The sequence below is a fragment of the Sarcophilus harrisii genome, chromosome 4 (assembly GCF_902635505.1).
Source record: "Sarcophilus harrisii chromosome 4, mSarHar1.11, whole genome shotgun sequence".
In the NCBI taxonomy this organism is placed as follows: Eukaryota; Metazoa; Chordata; class Mammalia; order Dasyuromorphia; family Dasyuridae; genus Sarcophilus; species Sarcophilus harrisii.
In genome coordinates, this window is record NC_045429.1 from 451,796,530 (window position 1) to 451,815,783 (window position 19,254).

General features: G+C 45.9%; 1 protein-coding gene across 7 annotated transcripts in view; it reads right to left on the reverse strand.

Moving 5' to 3' along the window:
* Positions 1-13,949, reverse strand: part of KLHL24 (kelch like family member 24) — a 46,815-nt gene extending 32,866 nt beyond the window's left edge. The window contains exons 1-3 of one of the 7 annotated variants that reach the window (XM_031968022.1): positions 13,761-13,945; positions 7,598-7,657; positions 677-1,654 (exon numbers count right to left, since the gene is read on the reverse strand). In XM_031968022.1, coding sequence (XP_031823882.1) covers positions 677-1,596 — 920 coding nt within the window. In that variant the 5' untranslated portion in view covers positions 1,597-1,654; positions 7,598-7,657; positions 13,761-13,945. Of the gene's footprint in view, positions 1-676; positions 1,655-7,597; positions 7,658-12,823; positions 12,903-13,737 lie in introns of those variants that run through there. The other 6 variants (XM_003770177.4, XM_031968026.1, XM_031968027.1 and 3 more) reach the window with 6 other exon arrangements.
* Between the last annotated feature and the right edge of the window lie 5,305 nt (positions 13,950-19,254).

Sequence of the window (19,254 nt, forward strand, 5' to 3'; positions counted from 1 at the left end):
CACATAACTTAAGATTTTTGTTTGCCTCAATTTCTTCATCAGTAAAATCGGGATCATAAAAGCACCTGTCTCCCAGGCTTGTTGTGAGGATAAAACAAAGTAACATTTGCCTAACACACACTATCAGTGTTAGCTGTGACGAGAAATTTTCAAAGCAGTTATAATGGGGGCCATCTAAAATGGAGTCCCCCTTTTCCCTCTCCATGGACAGTGCTGGGGAAGCTGGGCCTGCTTCTGGGATAGACACCTGCTGTTCTCTATGGCAAAAAAAAAAAAAAAAAAAAAAAACCTTCTCTGTTTGCTCTCTAACCTTTGTAACAACCTGCTCTAATGGGAAATCACCAAACACCATATTTAGTGGCTTGTTTTCTGCTGCCCACCAGAAGCCAAATAAAGACCTAACTGAACACATCAAAACTTTAACCTACAGAAATGACTTTACTCCCTCTTAAAATCAAAGGAGGACAGATCTAGATTGGAAGGGGCACAGAGGCCATTGTGTCCATCCCCTCATTTTACAGATAAAGAAACTGAGGTCCAGCCTTAGATCTCTAATTCTCTCTAGTCTAAGTTTCCTCTTGGGAGGAAGTTTGAAGTTGAGGACAGTTATGTGACTTAGCCAAAGGCATTCTGGCTCTAACGTCAGAAGCACAAGTGATTTTAGGGTTTTGCTCACCTTCGTGGCCTCGTCCTTGGTGACATCATCTCGTTTCCAAGGATGTGGTACCGCCTGGCTTCATGCAGCAGCTGGTAACAGTCGGGAGAATTCTGGATCAGTTGGTCCACTTCGACAGTCTGCACAAAGTAGTTGGGATGTAAGAGAGGGAGTCTCACGTGGGTCAGCAGCTCCTGCAACAATGGCCTTCTCAGGTCAACTGCGCGATACACCCAGCGCATGACGGCTTCAAAGACCATCTCTTCCTTGCCAATCACCAGCTCATCGCTACCGATGTAATCAATGAGCTCGTCTTTACCAAGCTCCAGGAATTCTTCATGCTGAGACACGTCCTCAAAAGTCTGCAGAGCAAAGTTCCTACATTTGGTGAAAAGCGTCTTCAGGGAGTGTGTGTCGGCAAAGCGCTGAATCCCAAGGCAGTTGCAAGGATCCAGTTGTTCCTCCAAGAATTTGGCGCAGGCGTCCCGCAGAGTGCTGATCTGAAAGAGACTCGAAGTCTCAAAGAGGTACTGGACGTTCTCAGTGGTGATCTTGACCTTGCCCGTGTAGACATACTGCAGGAAGCAGTCCATGGCTTCAGCCAGAATGCCGTTGATCTCCACCAGCATCTCCCGGCTTTCTCGGTGGTCATTACAGAACATGGCTCGGAAGTAGCTGCTGCAGGCCGAGAGGACGGCTCGGTGGCACGGGAACTCCTTCCCTTCCACACAGATGATGACGTCGGTGAACAAGCGGCTGTCTCGGAACTCATTGAAGATCTGGAGTATGTTTTCAGCATGGGAGGATCCTGAGGAAAAGTCAAAAAACTCATGGCCTGTGAGAGATTTGGGGTCCATTTCAAACACTTTACGCTTAATGGCTGGGGAATCGCGCACCCCAAGATCCTCTCTGTTCAGTCTGCGGCCCAGGATGAGTACCATGGTTACATCAGCTGGCTATGTCCTTGGGAGAAAGGCCTGCTAAAACTGTTCTTCCTTCCTAAAAGTAGGGGGAAAAAAGGCAACATTTCTGAATGGTAAGAAAACAACTATGTTTTTAAAAATGAAAAGCTTAACTACTTTGTCATAACTAATAACAGAATCAAAGACTACACTCAAAAATGACCCGTCCTAACCAGAGGCCATGACCTTCTCTCTCTTAAGATCATTATGGGTTATCGTCCAGCAACATGTCAAACCCCTGCATGCCTTCATGTGGGTTGGAGAGAACTCCCACAGTTCTCAGACTATGCTGACCAAGCATGGAGGAGAGCATGTTCTGCCAAAGTATCAATGACAGATAGACATGCAAGGACCAGATGAGCCACATTCACAGGAGGCTGAACCTGGAATCCCTTCAAGGCTTCCCCCAAGTGCTATGTCCTCCACAGGCCTGGCTCGACCCCTCTGAGCTGCCAGTGCTTTGTTCCTCCTCCTGAAACCACACAAGGGCCCTTACAAGTCATCAAACCTCACCCCTTTATTTTATAGATAAGGGAACTAAGATACAGACTTGTCCAGGGTTTAACCACCATTTCACATTGTCCAGATTGTCTATTCACTTTTCTTTGTGTACATGGTTTTTCCCTACTATATGCCCACTGAGGGCAAGGTCTTTGTGTTGCCCTAGCCCACCAAGATGTTCTTGGCACATCTAAACAATCACTGACTTTAAAGATGGCCACTAGGGATGACATTTGTTCTTGGATGGAGCAAATTCTAAGTCATCTTGAGTGGGGAAAACCTCATCTTGTGTCAGCTGGAGCAGCACACACACACACACACACTAAAGAAATCACGGCGCCCTGAGCATTTCATAATTTACACTGACGAAGACCCGGATCCTGAGCATGCATGGATTCCCCTACTCTTGCCTATTCTCCCTGAGAAGCAGCTGCAGCTCGGTCCCAAGCAGACCTTGGGAGTCAAGAGGAGCCAGGGCTGAGCCCAGCTCTGATACCCATGGGCTGTAAAGCACCTACAGGCTCCTTTCTTCCCAACATCCCCATTTCTGAGGACAGCCCTGCCCTGTCTAGGGGTGGCTGCTCTCCTCCTGAAAGTGTCCTGTCACGGAGGGGTGCTACAGAAAGGGTCAGGATGAACTGCTAGCACAATCACTTCAAGTTCTCTGGACGGCTGAGAGTTCTCCTGAAGGAAGTGCAAAGTAACACAATCACTTCTAGCAGAAACAGAATCTGTGACCTCTCCCAACAAGCCTGATCTATTCGATTCTAAACAAACTCATCCCCAGTCTCCCCCAAAAGACCCAGGGTCTTTGTATTCCCAGTGCCTGGTAACTATCAGGGACTTATTACTAAAGGTTGGTTGACTGGGTAGCCTTTCTCCCTCTCCCATAGGCCCCACTGTCCCCATGGCCCTGCCTACTTGCCAAGCACTGACTTGGCCCCCTAATCACCAGGAGCCTTAACATCCCAAGCAGCTGCTGGGCAGAAAAGGCTCCCCCAAAGCACCTGCAAGCTACCAGACCACTAATGAGTGTGGGGTAAATCAGCCTAGGCCTGGGGCCTCAGTTCCCTAATTTGCAAATGAGAAGAGACTAGAAGGCCAGAAAGGAGTCCCTCACAGTTCCAGAGCCAGGCCGGCACAAACAGCTGCACTAAAACAAAGTCCCTGCCCTCCAGGGCAATTCAGCTAGGGAGCCATTCCCATCTCTCCTTCTTTCTGACTCTGCACAGAAACACTACTGGATGGGGGATGAGTTCTAGGGAACACTGAAGACAGTGGGAAACATCCCTGACAAACAGCTCTAACAACCAAAACCTGTCCAGACTTTCATCTCTCGTTGGTTCCTCTTAATCTTAGCCTGTTGTTCTCTAGCAGAGCTCAGAAGCCTGTGGTTGCTTTTAAGTGGGTAAAATGAATTTTAAAAAGAATTATTATTTGTTTCTGAAGCTCCTACATGCAAAAGGGAAAAGAAGAAGGGTTAATTTCAACACTACAAATAGTTATTCGGAGAGTAAAGGGCCTGAGCAGAACAGCGTATCTAGAACCTGGGACCAAAAACATGGCCAAGCTGAGCCTACCGTACAGATCTGACTTATAGGCTTGGACAACTATCAGGGGGTCTCCCCCATCTACTAGTGGAACTGATAAGACTGGAAAGGACCTCCGAGGCCATCTTGTATACCACTTTCCTTTGACAGGAAAACACGCATAAACCTCAGTTTCTCAAATTAGTCTCTCTGGTCCTTTCCAGTTCTCACACTACAATCCTATGAGCCTGCTCTAACCAGGGCAAAAAATGTCATGGGATTAATTCCTCATCCTTGCACTATTCACTACAAAAAGCAAAGAGGCCAATATGTTGTAAATCTGCCCCGTCAAAATTTTGGGAGTGGCTTTCATCTCTATGGTAACTGAAAAAATAGTCCAGCCATTAACTAAAATGTAAAAGTTCAAAAGGGAAAACAAGTCAATTCAAATTAAAATTAATTAAAATACAAATTTTCTTTGAAAATCTTTAAAGTTTGGCTTTTTTGATGACTCTCTCTCCATCAGGGACAATCAAAAAGTAATTTGACTTCATCAAGGAGGGGGGAAAGATGGTGTGTCTCCCCATCCCTTTCCATTCTAAATATTTGAAAGACTATATTTCCAAATTATATCTATATTAAAGATAGGCACATTGTTTTAAATGTAAGGATACGCCTAACTTGAAATTTCTGAATTTAAGAAAACACGTAATAGAAATAAAATAACAATGCATAATTATTAAGAAATTCTCAGAAAAAGAACTCTGCGAAGTATGAGGAAAGAATATTTGGGTGAAGATTAAAGAGAAGTTTTTGTCAATGATATATCAGACCACCTAAAAAAGGGTTACCTTGAGGTCTTTGAGCTTATTTTTAAAAATCTTTTGATGACTGGATTTCAATAATAATGGTTTTCCCTTGTAATCCTGTATATTTTATCCTGATAATCAGATCTCAGGGTGTGATTCTCAAAACACTATTTTTGAACAGACTCTTCATCATGAAACAAAAAAAGAATTATTGACCTAGAAGAATAAAAGGAAATTTAAGGGGAGTTATGGACAATTAACAAAGGAAAATTCCATTAAGGATATGACCCTCACAAACAAGGATCTGCTTTCTGAAGTAGAAATGATAAGCACCTTGCGGAAAAGTGACCAGTCTATTCTAAGGCTTTGGGACACTGGAGAGAAAACCTGGCAGAGTGATGTGCACCCTAGATTTGGGGAAAGGTTTCAAAGCCAATTTCAGGGAAAGATGGTTAAGACCTTATGGAAGAAAGAAAATGCTTCAGAAGAAGTCAACCATACAACTCCAGTGATGGAACAAAATGGGATTGGTCTGAAGAGACTCCAGTAAGATACAAAAGGAACTCATCAATGAAGTTAAGATTTTATAATGAAACGAACAGAAATTATAGTCAAGGCCAGGCAACACAAAAAATGAATCTAGAGCGTGGCTTAAGAAAGCCCTCAGGAATGCTAGGGCTCACAGTATGAGCTAAAGCTGAAAGGAAAGTGAAGGACAGCAAAAAGAATGCTTTGCCTTATTTAAAGAGCTACAAGAAAAAAAATCAATAAAAGGCTAGAACTTTTGCTTAGCATAGCTGGAATGATGGTCACTAATGACAGAGAAATCAACTACCCAAAAACAGAATAGGTTTCAATGAGAGGTGGGGCATCCCCTTTCTTGGCCATTTTCCAGGCTAGAGGCTCAAGTACCATTTGTTGGGCCCTTTAGATTAGGGCTTCCTTCTTTTTGAGCCTAGGTCAGCTAGAGGGCTGTGGATTTCCTTTCTAAATCAAATGCTGCATTTTTTTTTTTTTTGATTACAATGGAAATATATTGTATTACTTTAACAGAAAAATAGAAATATCATCAAATGTGACTGGCTATCTGTGGCCCAAGTTAGAAAGTCATAATGTAACTTTTTTTTCCCATGTAACAAAAATCTATCCTTCCCATCCTCTCTAAAAAATCTCACAAAACTCCCAAGACTCAGATTCCAAAAACATCCCAAAAACTCAAGATTCATCCAAAACATTATGTCTTCTTTCTTCCCTGTTTCCATCAACTTTCACTCAGGAAGTGGGTTCTGGCCTCCATTCTCAGTCTTCTGGAATCAGGGCTGAGCATTACATTTTGTCATTCTGCAATAATGTTGCACTAAGTGCCAAACTTCTTTAGATTAAAGATTAAAAATTTCCATTAATTACAGAAGCTTTTTCAAATTTACTTTTTGGGTTTTATTACTTGCTTAAATGACAAGTGTGGGCTATTTTCCCTCTTTCTACATAAAAGATAAGGGAACAAGATTTACTGACCTAATAGTGACTTACATCAGAACTGTCACAAATACCATTTTGCTCTTCTTTTTTGAGCCTGCCTCCTCCTCTCACTCCCAGGCTGAAGATGCAGCAGCTGGCCATGACTCAGCCCTCCTCAATTCCACTTCAGAATGGAGCTGAAGCTCTAACCTTCTCTATTTCCCATCTGTACTGCTTCTCCTCTCCCTAGGCAGCCTGCTAAACTTCTGGGTCAGGCTTTTCAGACAGAAGACCCCCCCACCTCCCCACCTTCCAAAAGCAGCAATTACCAGGGTCTGCGTCCTACCACGCCTTGCTGGGCAAAGATTAACAAGAACACTAAAAAAAATCTAGACTGTACTCAAGTTCTAAAAATATAAAACTACAAGTATATTTAAACCATCTAAAAAAGACAGGTCTATTTTCTTCTAAATGCACTCAAATAAATCATAGCAATGAATAGCCCCTAAAATTTCAGAAAATCAAGCAACATGAAGGCCCGAACAACAAACACAAATCCAGGAAGAAGTCCAGCGACCCCAAAGGGCATTCTGAACCTTCACCAATATCTCAAGCATGACAATTCATCAATAAGCTTTCTGTCAGCATGTACCCAATGCCAGATAGAAGGCAGCTCCTACCCTCGAGGAGCTTATATCAGCCAGGAGGGACACTATCCTCACATCCCAGGATCATCCACCTACTACTACCAAGCAAAGCACAAGAGTGGGATGGGTGGGTGGAGAGTTACTGACTAGGGTCTCAGTTTAATGAAGGAATGGGACAGTGCAGGACACACGGGTGAGGGTCAGAAAGGTATGGTGGCCAATGTAGTGGGTACTGGTGTGTGTCTGAGTAAGGAGATGTTGTCTAGGGATATGGGGGAATTAATCAATCAAGTTAGCAACCAAAGATATAAAATAGATGTCAATAGTTTTTGGACATCTTGAATGAAACAAAAAAACCTCTTGTGAGATGATATGTGTGTGTATAAATTAACATGTATATGTGTGCATATGTACACACACAAACATACATATACAGAGAGAGAGATCTATATATAGGAATTGGATTGGGATTAGGAAAGTCATATCCTGTGGGTTTTTAACAAAACAGACAGTTTACAGTTTGGAATTCTAACAGCAGGAGAATCTGATAAGTGAAGCAATCAGGACCCTGAGGAGGAACTGAGATGGGGGTAGGGATGGAAGAAGAATCTCTCTCCCGCTGTGTCCCTAGAAAAGTGTGTCTCTTTCAGAGTCAAGTTCTGAACTTTCTGGAAAGATGGTAGCAATGTCTCAGGAGGAGCAGGAACAGGGGAGAAGTACATTCAGTCTCAAGAAAGAGAAAAAAAGTCCCCCCAACAGTCAGGATTTTCATTTTAGATGTCTATGGAGCCCAGCAGCCTGAATCAGTTCAAATAGTGTTGACAAATAGGAAATTCTTTTAAAATTAAACAGAAGTGGCTTAAGACAGGCAAACAAATAAGAATTAAAATCCATAGATTATTAAAAAGGATGTGGAAATGCCTTTGAGATATTTAAAAACAGAATAGCTGTTTTTCTAAAAATACTTTGGGTGGCAAAGGGCATGACGGAAATTTCCTTGATGACAAAATTTCTAAGTTATCTATTTTATAAATACCTTTATTCGCATTCATGCACAAAGTCACAGAGCCAAAATATTTGTGGTAATTTTCTTCACCTAAAATGAAACACAAAAGAAGTCAGCTGCCACCACCAGCACATCAGACTTTGCTATTGCTATTGTTGTTGCTCAGTCATTTTCAGTTGTCTTGACTTTTCCTGACCCCATGTGGAGGTTTTTTCCCCCCAAAGACAACAAAGTGGTTTGCCATTTCCTTCTAGTAAGTGTCTGAGGGAAGATTTGAACGCAGCTCTTCCTGACGCCAGTTTGGGTGCTGTGGGCCCCCTTAGGGAAGCTATTTGGAATCATTTCCTAAAAAGGTTGCGTTATATGCCATGTCAAATATAGCTAAAAATATTTTGAGTAATACAATCACAAATCAGTTTCGTTATACTTAAGGTTGGAACAATATCACTAGGATATTACTATTTCTCGAAAGCAACCCCACAGTTCTTTGTTATCTTGAACATCAGTTCTGTTTTAATACCTTTGAAAGGGTTTATTTTACAAGTTTTGCCCTGGAGTAAGATTTCTTAAACCAGAGATAAATGAGTTATATCCAATATGTCAATAATTGGCAGGAGTGATGCTGAGATAACTCTTCAGTTCTGGGGGCCACAATGCTTCTCCAGCAGATGTGTTGGGGACTTTCCCTTTCCCTTCCTTCTTTAACCTCAAATTCTCTAGGCCTATGTTCATACAAAATATATGAATATAGGCCATATGCTCATGTAGTAACAGGCTGTCTCCCACCACACCAGGTAAACTCCTCGAGGCCTATTTTTGTGGCCCCAGGACTTAAAAGAGGGAGTCCACTCAATGGATGCTTAATAAATGCCTGCTGACTGACTTAAGGGATCTGTAATTTTATCAACTCAAGGATTGTCTCCATGAACCAGGTTCTTTCCCCTCTACAATCTGGTTGATGGTCTGTAGGGAGGATGAGGTCCCCAAAACTCTGGTGACAAACTTTCATACCATGCTGAAATACTGGGAGGCAGAAGTGGCTTCGGTCAGGAAGCTCTTAGCTCTCCCCTGGCCAGGTCCCCTGACCTCTCAGCAGTCCAGGTAGTTCCCCAAGACTAAGCTGTACAGCAGAAATCTGTGCTGATGAAGGGAGCATTTCCCTTTGATGCAGTCTCAAATCAGACTCAAAATCCAAACCAAATCACCCAAATCAATCACACTCCTGAGAGGGGAACCTGTGTCCTTGACACATTCTGGGCCTCCGGCATAGTCTGGGTCCAGTGTTTCTGGAAAATACAGTTAACTCTGAAAGGTAAGTTCAGGAGACCCCTTACTACTCCCCCCCCTCACTGTTTGTCCACCTGTCTCTCATTTTCAAGAGGTACATGAAGTGTTTCTTGACGTCTATCCAAAAGCCCTCAGTCATTCCCCATCTTTACATGGAGTCTGCATATACTTATATGTACTTGTGGTCAATGTAGGATGCTGGCTGCCTCCCTCCCTAATAGAAGCTAATTTAGAGGAGGGACTGTTTCATTCTGGGTCCTTGTATTCACTAGTACCTAGTATACCACCTGAAACACAACAGGAGTTTGATAAGTGTTTCTTGATGGACAGTCCATGAGCAAGACCACATCTCAAGTCTCTGGGACTGATGATTTATGTCACCTGCACTTTGGAGTTTCTATGAATTTTTTTTTTCAAATTTAGAAAAATCAATCATTACAATTCAACTTATTTAAATATTAATATTTCACTCAGTTGAAACTACCAACAATCTATGTGCAATGCCAAATGTAAAATTCAATTATGTGTTTTTGTTTTCAGATTGGCCTAAGTCCCTCTTAAATGTGCATAATCTAAACTTCTCTATATTGTGCAACTTGTAATTTGTTTATATAGTACGTAATTTAAAAACTATATTACATAAACTATATTATGTAACTTTAAAAAAAATTTTTTTAAAACAAATTATGGAACATCTGAAGAACCTTGGAGGGAAAAAAGCCAAACTTCAGCTGAATTCAATCTGCTGTCAAATACCTCCCAAGTTTGGTAATGACTATCACACAGTCACACACCTGTTTGCTTCATGTGGTGATTAACAGATGTGATGTGATCAACAGATGTGATGTTAAACTCTATAGAGGTGAGGATTCATTCAGTTTCATCCTTCCTGACCCTGTAAACCAGCCGGTCTTTGGGGGAAGGCAAAAAATGCTCAGAGAAAAGAGCAGCATCTTGGATTGGGGACAAGAGGCTCACAAGTCTCAGAGGCTTGAGTTTCTAAGCCAAGAATCTATGAATAGAACATTCGTTATGCACTGAATCTTAGAGGTTCAAATGTAGGACATTCTCGGGAGTTTATGCCAAGAGTTCAGATCTATACCAGTGACAATGTGTGAGAGTGTGTGTGTGTCTAGGAATACATAAATATGCACATTGTTCTTGGGATTTGGGGGCTAAGGCTAGAAGCAATCTCACTCTGTCCCCTCACACTCCCAAAGGCTGCTCTAATTCTGGCCTGATCCAGAAGGAGATGAGTTAGCTGAGGTCTCATCTCGGGGTTAAGGTTCTCCAACCAGGGTCATTCCAGGGATTCCATTTTAGGGCAGCTCTTAGACTGGCGAAAGTTAAAGCCCAAGCAGTTTCCCTGCCTGGCCATTCTCCCTCTTCTCCTGGCTGGGTCAGGCCCAGAGCAGATGCAAACCACAGTGGTCCCCATCTCCCTGGACTTCTGATGTGAAAAAGCTATGGGGGACTGCTTGAGAGGGTCTTTCCAAGCTTGGTCTGACCAAGAATGGCTCCCAGCAGCAGCTCCTGGGAAGCAGTGTTTATACCACATCCGAATACTGCTACCTCTTTTTAACTTTAATACTTAAAAGCTTGCTTTGTGTAGAGCCCCTTACATGCAGCCACTCACAACAAGCCCATTAGGAAGGTGTTGCCTCTGCAAGAGGATCAGAATTTAACTGATTTACAAAGATCACAGTAATGATGGCTCAGAGGCGAGATCCAAACACATCTTTCCTGACCCTTCTGCCCCAAGTTCAACACTATCTACTAGGCCAGACTGCCTTATCTTACTGATAGGATAAAACTGAAATGCAAAGGAGAATTGGCCACACAAGACGAAAGGGCATGGCCTAACTCCTGTCTCCATCTGGAAAAGATGGCACCCAAAGGAAAGCCCCTTCCCAACTCCCATGAATGGTTTAGAGTCCCCCACTCTATGAAAAGTCTGGTTAAGACTATCTGTGGGGCACAGCTCCCTGCCAGGCCCTCATCCCCCTCTCCTCCTGCCTTCCCTGGAGCCTCCAGTAAAACCTCACCTTCCACAAGAGATCACTGCCATTTTATCCTGAACGGATCTTATATACAAAGTTGTTTGTACATGTCTCTAACTTGAGACTGTGAGGTCTTTGAAGGTAGGAGCTGGTTTTAAATGCTTGCTAACTTGGATCCATTACAACTTAAAATAATTTTTACTTCAACAGCTACAAGGAAAATCATGTTAAAGCTCATAGCATGCCAAGCTGAGTAATTCTTTCCCAGGATCCCCTCCGGTGCCTTCCTGCTTAGGTCACAGTCCAGACACTGAGGGGTCTCTGATGCTCCAGGGAACGCTCCCAAAGACTGATGAAAGCTAACTCTAGGAGCTTCTGAATGAGTTCAAGGAGTGCCCTGAAAGAGCCAGGTTTGTTTACTTTGGCCAATCTCAAGTCTGTTCCAAGGTGTCCACCTAAATCCATGGATTTCCAACTACTAGCTTATATTTATTTGAACTAATCAGGTCACTGACTTCCCACTCCCCCAGTTGAATCTACAACTCTGAATTTTCAATACAACTAGAGTAATAACCTAGATTGTTATTAGCTAATCTATAGTTGAGTTTAAAAAAATTAGTTGAAACTGCCTATTTAAGTTATCTTTGTTATTGTTTAAGTTCATCAACAAAAATTCAATTCAATTATTTTGAAAATAAATTTGAAATTTAAGGTTAATGCAAAATAAAAATCTGTGCCATGTCAAAAAACAATAATTGTTACCTCAAAATAAAAAAAAATTCAGAAAAAACCCAAAAAACGAAAAGCAGAGGGCTCCTGTGATTTCACTGGCATAAACACAATCTCCCAGGGGGTGAGAAAATCAGAGGGAGGTAATTTGCACAGAATGGCCACTTAAGAGTCTTCTTTATAAAGAGCTGCTGGGACACTTACTGGGTGAGAAGTGAGGTGACATACAGTTAGAGCTTGTCACAGGACCTGAATCCAGGCCTTCCTGGCTCCTTAAGGCAGTTAATCACCCATCACTCCTGTGGCTTCTCAATAGAGCTTTATTAGCCTTAAATAATTTATTCCGAGGGGGTAAATGGAAGCTTTGGGTGATACATTTTGGCAATCTTGAATTTTAAAAAAAAAAATCCATCACTTTGGCTATTCCATTCTCAGGGCTGGAAAGATGCAACAATTTAGAGGTCTAAGGTAGCCGTGGCCAGCTGCAGAGCAGTATCTTTCGTTTTCACCAAACAACAAAACACACGTGCGCCCCCAGCAGCCCCTAGTGGGACGAGAGGTCCCCTTTGGGCTCCAGCCCAGCCCGGCTACTCCCCCTCCCCCCCCCAGTCCCTCCCGGCCTCGCGCCGGGACCCACCCCCAGGCTGTCACCAACAGGAGGCCCCGCATCTCGAGCTTAAAGCCACCTCTGCAGAGAACGATAACGGTTTCTTGGAAGCGCACGCGCTTCCTCTCTGACCTTTGGAGCTTTAAGGAAATCACAGAAAAACAAGGAAGTTACAAAAAAGTTTATTGAAAAGAACGGAGGTTTCAGGGTGGCCAGAAGCCAGCCCGGAGACCGGGCCGGGGGAGGGAGGGCTGCGATTTCACAGCCCGACGCTTCTTCCTGTTTACACCAGCGCGGCCCCAGGCCCCCGTCAGAGCAGACGGATCCCGGCTAACTCAGCCCTCGTCCTTCTCCCGTGCGGGGCCACGCCTGTCACGAAGGGACTTCTCCCCGATGGGTCCCCCCCCCCCCCCCCCCAGCCCTCCAGGGCTCCTCAGACTCGCGGCAGCTGAGGACGCTTATCCCCCTCCCCCGGGGCTAGGAAGTTTCTAGGAAACTGCGGCTCAGGGAGGACTCCCCAGGACCGGGATCTGGGCCTGGAAGGAAGCTCCGACCCGCTCGATCCCCACTCGTGCCTCCTCCCCCCGTTTCTCACAGAAGGGAACCGAGGCCCAGCGCAGGGACGCCACTTACCCCGGGACACGCGGGCCGACAGCGGCAGGGCCGAGATTCGAACTCGGGCCCAGAGCGTCGGAGTGGACGAGCGCGCAAGGAGTCCCCGCGCTGCCGCCGCCGCAGACCCAATAGCCCAAGGGGGAGCGGGGTCACGGCCAGGTCACGGCCATTCCCGGCCGGCTGCCCTCCCGCGGGCGCGCGCGCCCCTCCCCGTGATAACTAACTGTCCCGACTAAAGGGGGAGGGGCGAGCGCGCGCGCGTCCTCCAGGTCACCTTCAGGGGGCGGGCGAAGGGGCAAGAGGAGGAGGGAGAGCCCTGGAGACGGGCCGTCCAATCGGCTCACGGAGGCTGCCCCGCAGCCCCGCCCACCAGCCGCCCCGGCAGCCAGTCCCCGACGCCCTAGCCGGAGGCCCGCAAGCCGTGTAAAGATAGCGGAGCCCGAAAGAAGAGAGACAACGGGCAGAAAAAGGAGGAAGGCGGGGCTTCGAGAGGGAGTCGCCTCCCCCTCCCCCATCTCTACGCCCACCCCCGCCTCGGGGACTCGGGCTCCCGAGGCAGTCTAGCCGCGCGCCGCCGTAAACAAACAAAAGCCGGGAGAAGGGGGAGGGGGTCTCGGTAAGATGACGGGGCGCCGGAAATTTCCCCTCTGCACAAGGAGCTGCTTTCCGAGACAGGGACCCAGGTTCGGGCTCAGAGAATTCGGGACCCGACCCTAGCCTTAGAGGGGAGCAGGGACTGGGGGGGTGGGGAGGGGGAGAGTCGTCCAGGGTTGAGCTCGGCGCCACGGGGGCAGCATCGTCTCTAGGCCCGCCCGCGCCTCGCGCGTCCCGGCCGGCGCTGCATCTGGCCCCCTCCCGCCCGGCCGGCCCCGAGGCCCCGCACCTCACTCCCCGCCAGCGGCTGCTGAAACTACGGCCGCTCTCTCCCCCACCTCTGGGCGGATCGCGGACTCACGTTCTCCGGCTACCTCTCAGGCACAGCGGCCCCCCGCGGGCTCAGCGTCAACGCTCCCCCAGTGGCGGCTGGCGAATGCGGTGCCGCGTCCGCCTTCCCTTTCCCGGCGGTGTCTCCTGCCCCTTCGCTCTCAGGCTAGAGCTCACAACAAAGGAGGCACGTGACCCGCCCGAGTCAAAACACGGCGTGTCGGCGCCCGCCGGCCAATAAAGGAACGCGCCGGGAGCCCGAGGCATGCCGGGAAGTGTAGTTATCGCTTTTTCCGGCCCCTCTGGGGCGTCCCCGGCGAGGCCACGCCCCTGACGGGGAGGGGAAAGGTAGAAAGGCCGGGGGGGGGGGGGGGGGGGGTGGAGATGACGTGTCACCTGGCCAGCCTCACGCGCCTGCCTGAAACGGCGAGTTCTGTAGAGAATCACACCTTCAAGCGCTTGGGAAACCGTAAAGCGTCCACTTAATGCCAGTTATTGTTGTGGTTGAAGCCTCGCTTCCCAGTCTCAAAGCTGGGGATGATAACGCCTCCCAGGGCGCTTGCGAGCGTCGGCTCTCTAAGCCTCGGCAAAGTCCGCGAGCATTAATTAGGCGCTTGCAGTGTCCGGCGGTGAAAGTCCCCGCCTCCCGGGCTCGCTCTCCAGGGACCGAGGCCACGTGCAAACCACTAAGCACAAGCAGGAGGCGGATGGGACAAGTCGGGGGAGATCCACAGATGAAAGGGTGGGGGAGGGGGAAGGCCCGGAGTCCGGAGCGGGGGGGTGGGGGGGGGGGGGGGGCACCCGCCGAGCCCCCCCCCCCCCCCCCGGGTGCCCCCCCCCCCCCCCCCGCGGCGAGCCAGCCCCTACCTGCCCCGGACCCTCCCCCGGGGCCTCTCTCCGGGCCCCGCCGGTCGTCAGGCGTCGGGGAGCCCGTGAGGGCCAGGCCTCCCAGCTCCCGATCCGGGAACCCGGGCAGAAATCTCCTTCCGGCCGGCGTCTGCGGGGCTTTTCCAGAACAGCCCCAAGTCCGCCGCCCTCAGAAACGGGGGCAGAGCCGGGCGGGCCTGAGGAGGAGGGAAGGGCCGCGAGCAGCCTCCCGCGGCCCGGGCTTGTCCCGGGCTTGTCCCGGCGCGAGCAGCCTCCCGCGGCCCGGGCTTGTCCCGGCGCGAGCAGCCTCCCGCGGCCCGGGGAGGAGCGATGCCCGCGCCCGCTCTGCGCCGGCCTCCCACCGGCTCCGCGGGCCGCCTACAGAGGGGGAAAGCCGTGACGCGCCCCGGGCCCCGCAGCTAGGGCAGATCTGAGGCTGGATTTGAATTCCGCTTGGGCCATCTAGTAGCCGGGGACTCTCCCCACGACGCGTAACAGCTGAACAAAGCTTGGGGGTTTGCGAAGCACTTGACAGGTGGCATCTCGTTTGGAAAATGGGCCCTGCCACCAGTAAGTGTTTGAGGGAAGATTTGAACTCCGGTCTTTGTGACTCCAAGTCCTGTCCTTCTCTCACCAGCTTGCCGCGCCCTGGAGTCCTATCTAAGTGCTAGTTATCAGTCAGAGAAATTACTGTCCCCTTATATTTATGCAGAATCAGGTCAGGAAGCGTTAAGCACCTACTGTGTGCCTGTTTCCATGTTATGTATCAGACAAGCCAGAGAAGCACCTACTGTGTGCCTGTACATATGTGGGTGTACCAGTGCGTGCGCACAAGCACACACACACACAGGGTAAATAGGAGGAAGTCTCAGAGTTAAGGAAGATTTAAAGAACGTTAATCCACGAGGAGCAGCCAAGGGGGAGAGGAGAGAATTCCAGGCATTGAGAACAATCTGTGAAAAGGTAAAGGATCACGTTAAGCTGCATAGGAAGGAGGAAGCCTGGAAAGGATCCAGGTTAGGAAAGACCTTTGAAAGCCAGACATCAATTTTATATTTAATCCTAAAAATAACAGGGAGCCACTGAAATTTATTGAGGCTAACAAAAAAAAAAAAAAAAAAAAATTATGATGCAACAAATGGAAGAGATTCTCAGCGTTAGAAACCAAGCCCTAAAACCATTTTAGGAAACTACTGTCCTAAGTTTCTTACCTTCCTACTTTGCTCAGTGCCCCAGGGAAGAGACTCACTTAATTTATGGTGACTTCCTAAGTTTGTATTTCTTCAGGTAAGACCACAGTAGTTTTAATTACTATCCCAATGACCACAAATTCAAAATTCTCTGTTTTTAACTTCTGAATTTCTATTTTTCCATATGAATGGGTGGGGGGTAGGAGACACAGAAGGCAAACTATGCTGGGGAGGCAAAGACTTGTTTCTGCTAATTACTCTCTGAATTCCTAATTTTGCCCTAACACCTCCCCCCCCCAAAAAAAATAACAAAAAAGGGACCCTAGTTAATGGATTTTCTCTTTGTTTTGTCCAGCCATATTTATCCTTGTCATCTGTAAATTTCGTCTTGGAGGCCCCAGAGATTAACTTTCTTTGTTTGCCAAAAGGCCACAGAAATTGGATAGGATCAAAACAACCTTACCATAAATGAAGGGCTACACTGTAATTTGGAGATCTTGTGCTGAGATTGAAACATGAGGAAGTTCAGATTCAAAATGAAAATTCTCCCTCTGCAGGAAGTGACTTGGATGTGGCAGGGCAGATGCTCTGTGTGGGGTCAAGAGAGAACAAGAATTGAGCCAGTGTCTCTCTCATAGTGACAGATTGGATGTCAGCTGTATAGGACTAGTTTTTTTTTGTTTGTTTTTGTTTTGTTTTTTAAACCTATTTCTATAAATAGAAGTAATAATGAATAAAGAGCTAGCTTCAGAGGTGGGAAGTCCTGGATTCAGGTCCTGCCCATGACATACACTATCTGTGTGACTCTATAGATCTCTAAGATTATAAATAGGGGACCTGGGAGAATGGCACTGACCAGCATTGCTGCTGAAGGTTTCCTCATTACAGGACTTGCCTATAGCAATGAAATGATAAATTCAGTTCTTATTCTTATGCCTAGAAATATTCGTAGAACCACAGAATTTTCCTATGTCTGGGACCTGAGAGGTCATCTGATCAAACCCTTTCACTTAAAAAGCAGGAAACTAAGGTTATAATTGGTGCAGTGGATCAGGAAGATGAATCAAATCCCAGCCTCAGACCTTAGCTGTGTGACAACGTTAAGGCTCAAAAGAGACTCCAAAAAAGATGGATCTGAAGAGAATTGGCAGGCTCAGACCCATTTACAAGTCTAGGGGCAAAGTTTATGAAATGGTAATCCTAATTCAAGCAGGCTAAATTCCAAAAGAATTTAGCAAGGAACCAGGAACAAGAAGATACATTTTTATAGGAAAAAGTAAGAAAGACCCAGTGGTCCATGCCATGATAATTTTATGGCTTAGAAATGGAGCTAAGAATGGTCTGGTATGCGCCTCATTACTCTCTCAGAAACTTTGTTATTACTGACCAACAGAATGTTATCTGACAGCCAGCAATGTTTGTGGAACTACAGCACTCTTAAGGCTAGGAGACCATAGGGTTATCGCTACATCTCCCATGGAAGCTAGGGGAAGAAACATATTTTTAACCTTGTCACTCCCAAGGTCAGGGGAATTTAAGTTATTGTTATATTTCCCCTAGAAGTGGCACCCCACCAAATCTAAATCATTTAATCCTGTTTGCCTCAGGTTCCTCATCTGTAAAAAAAAATAAGCTTGAGAAGGAAATCTCACTCACTGGGAGAGAAGTCTCATTGGTAACTTCTAATGCCTTTTGTTTTCATTCCCCACCCATTCAATGACCTTTGGTGTAGTGTTTTTTTGTTTGTTTTGTTTTTTTGCTGAGGGAATTGGGGTTAAATGACCTGTCCAGAGTCATACAGCTAGGAAGTGTTGTATCTGAGATCACATTTGAACTCGGATCCTCCTGACTTCAGAGCTGTTGCTCTATCCACTGCACCACCTAGCTGCCCCAGTTTGGTTAGTTTTTGTTGTGTTTTTTGTTTAGGTTTGGGGGTATTCTTCATGAAATAGAAACTATCTGAAAGACTTGGCTCAAGAGAAGCCATTAATGGATCATTGTCCACACACTATATATGGAAATCCCCAGGGCTGACTCTTGTCTTGCCAACATTTTGATCATTGTCTTGAATAAAGGCAGATGTCATGTTTTTCTCTTTTTTAATAAGTTTTTATTGATTTTTATTACACATTCATAGTTATCCCAAGCATCCTTTCTGTCCTCTTTGCCCCTCTCCCAAGCCATGCCAAAAATCCCAAAGAAATGTGCAATGTGGAGCTCCCACCTCCATAGAGGGAGAGATTGGGAATGTCTTTTCATCTCCTTTCACTGGAGTCTTGTTTGATTTGTATATTTTTGTTACATTTGCTTTTGATTTATGTGGTTGTTGTCGCAGTTCTTAACATATTTCTTTCTATTTACATTATTGTAGTCAGAGTAGATTGTTTTCTTGGATCTACTGACTTCACTCTGCATCAATTCATGCAGTTCATTCTATGCTTCTCTGTATCTATCACATACATCATTTCTTATAGCACAGGAATATTCCATTATATTCATGTATCACAATTTGCTTAGTCATTCCCTGACTGATGGGCAGCTATTTTATTTCCAATTCTTTACTATCACAAAATGTTCTGCTATAAATATTTTGGAATATAGAGGCACTGTGTTCTCATCAATGGGTTTCTTGGGATATCAGGATGACTTGCTCAAAATATTTGCTTTTTAATTGTGTAAATAACTCAAAACAAGATGGAATAGTTAGCATGTTAGATGGCAGATACTAGAACCATAGATCCAAATGAAGCAATCATAAAGCACCATATCACTTTCCTGCTGAGGAAACTTCAGTGACTTCCTCTTCCCTCTAAGGGAAAAAAATTATAATTTGCCAAATCTGACATTTCTAACTTTACATATTCTGACTCCAACTTCTTGTTCCAAAATGATTAATGTAACATTGCAGCCAAAGTGACCCTTTGCTCTTCCCTGCATCTGACACTCCGTTTCCTATCTCCATGTTCCCCAGGCCTGAAATGTTCTTCCTCTTCATCTCTTTTTCACAATGTCCCAGCTCAGATGCTACCTTCATCCTGAGGCCTTTCTTAATTCTTCCATTTGTTAGCATTCTTTTCTCTCACCTCTAAATTCTTATAAATTTTTATTGTAATTTTTTCTTTCTTTATACCCTTTTCCCCCTATAGTAGAATGTAAGCTTCTTGAAAGCAAGAACTCTTTATGTCCCTAATATTAGCATATCTAGCTGTGTCCAGCATATAGTAGAAGGTAAATGCTCAATGAATTCGAGTTAATTGAATAAGATGAAAATTAGATTAAATAGAAGGTCATATATAAAATCAAATATACCAGGACTACAAAGAAAGGTGTGTCTAGACAACAGTTTACAAAGAAACAGAACTGGCGGCACCAATGGAATACAATCTCAATGAGTCAATACCATGAAATGGCAGCCAAGAAAAGGAAATACTATCTTGGGCTACTTGAAGGGACAAATAATGTCCAAAG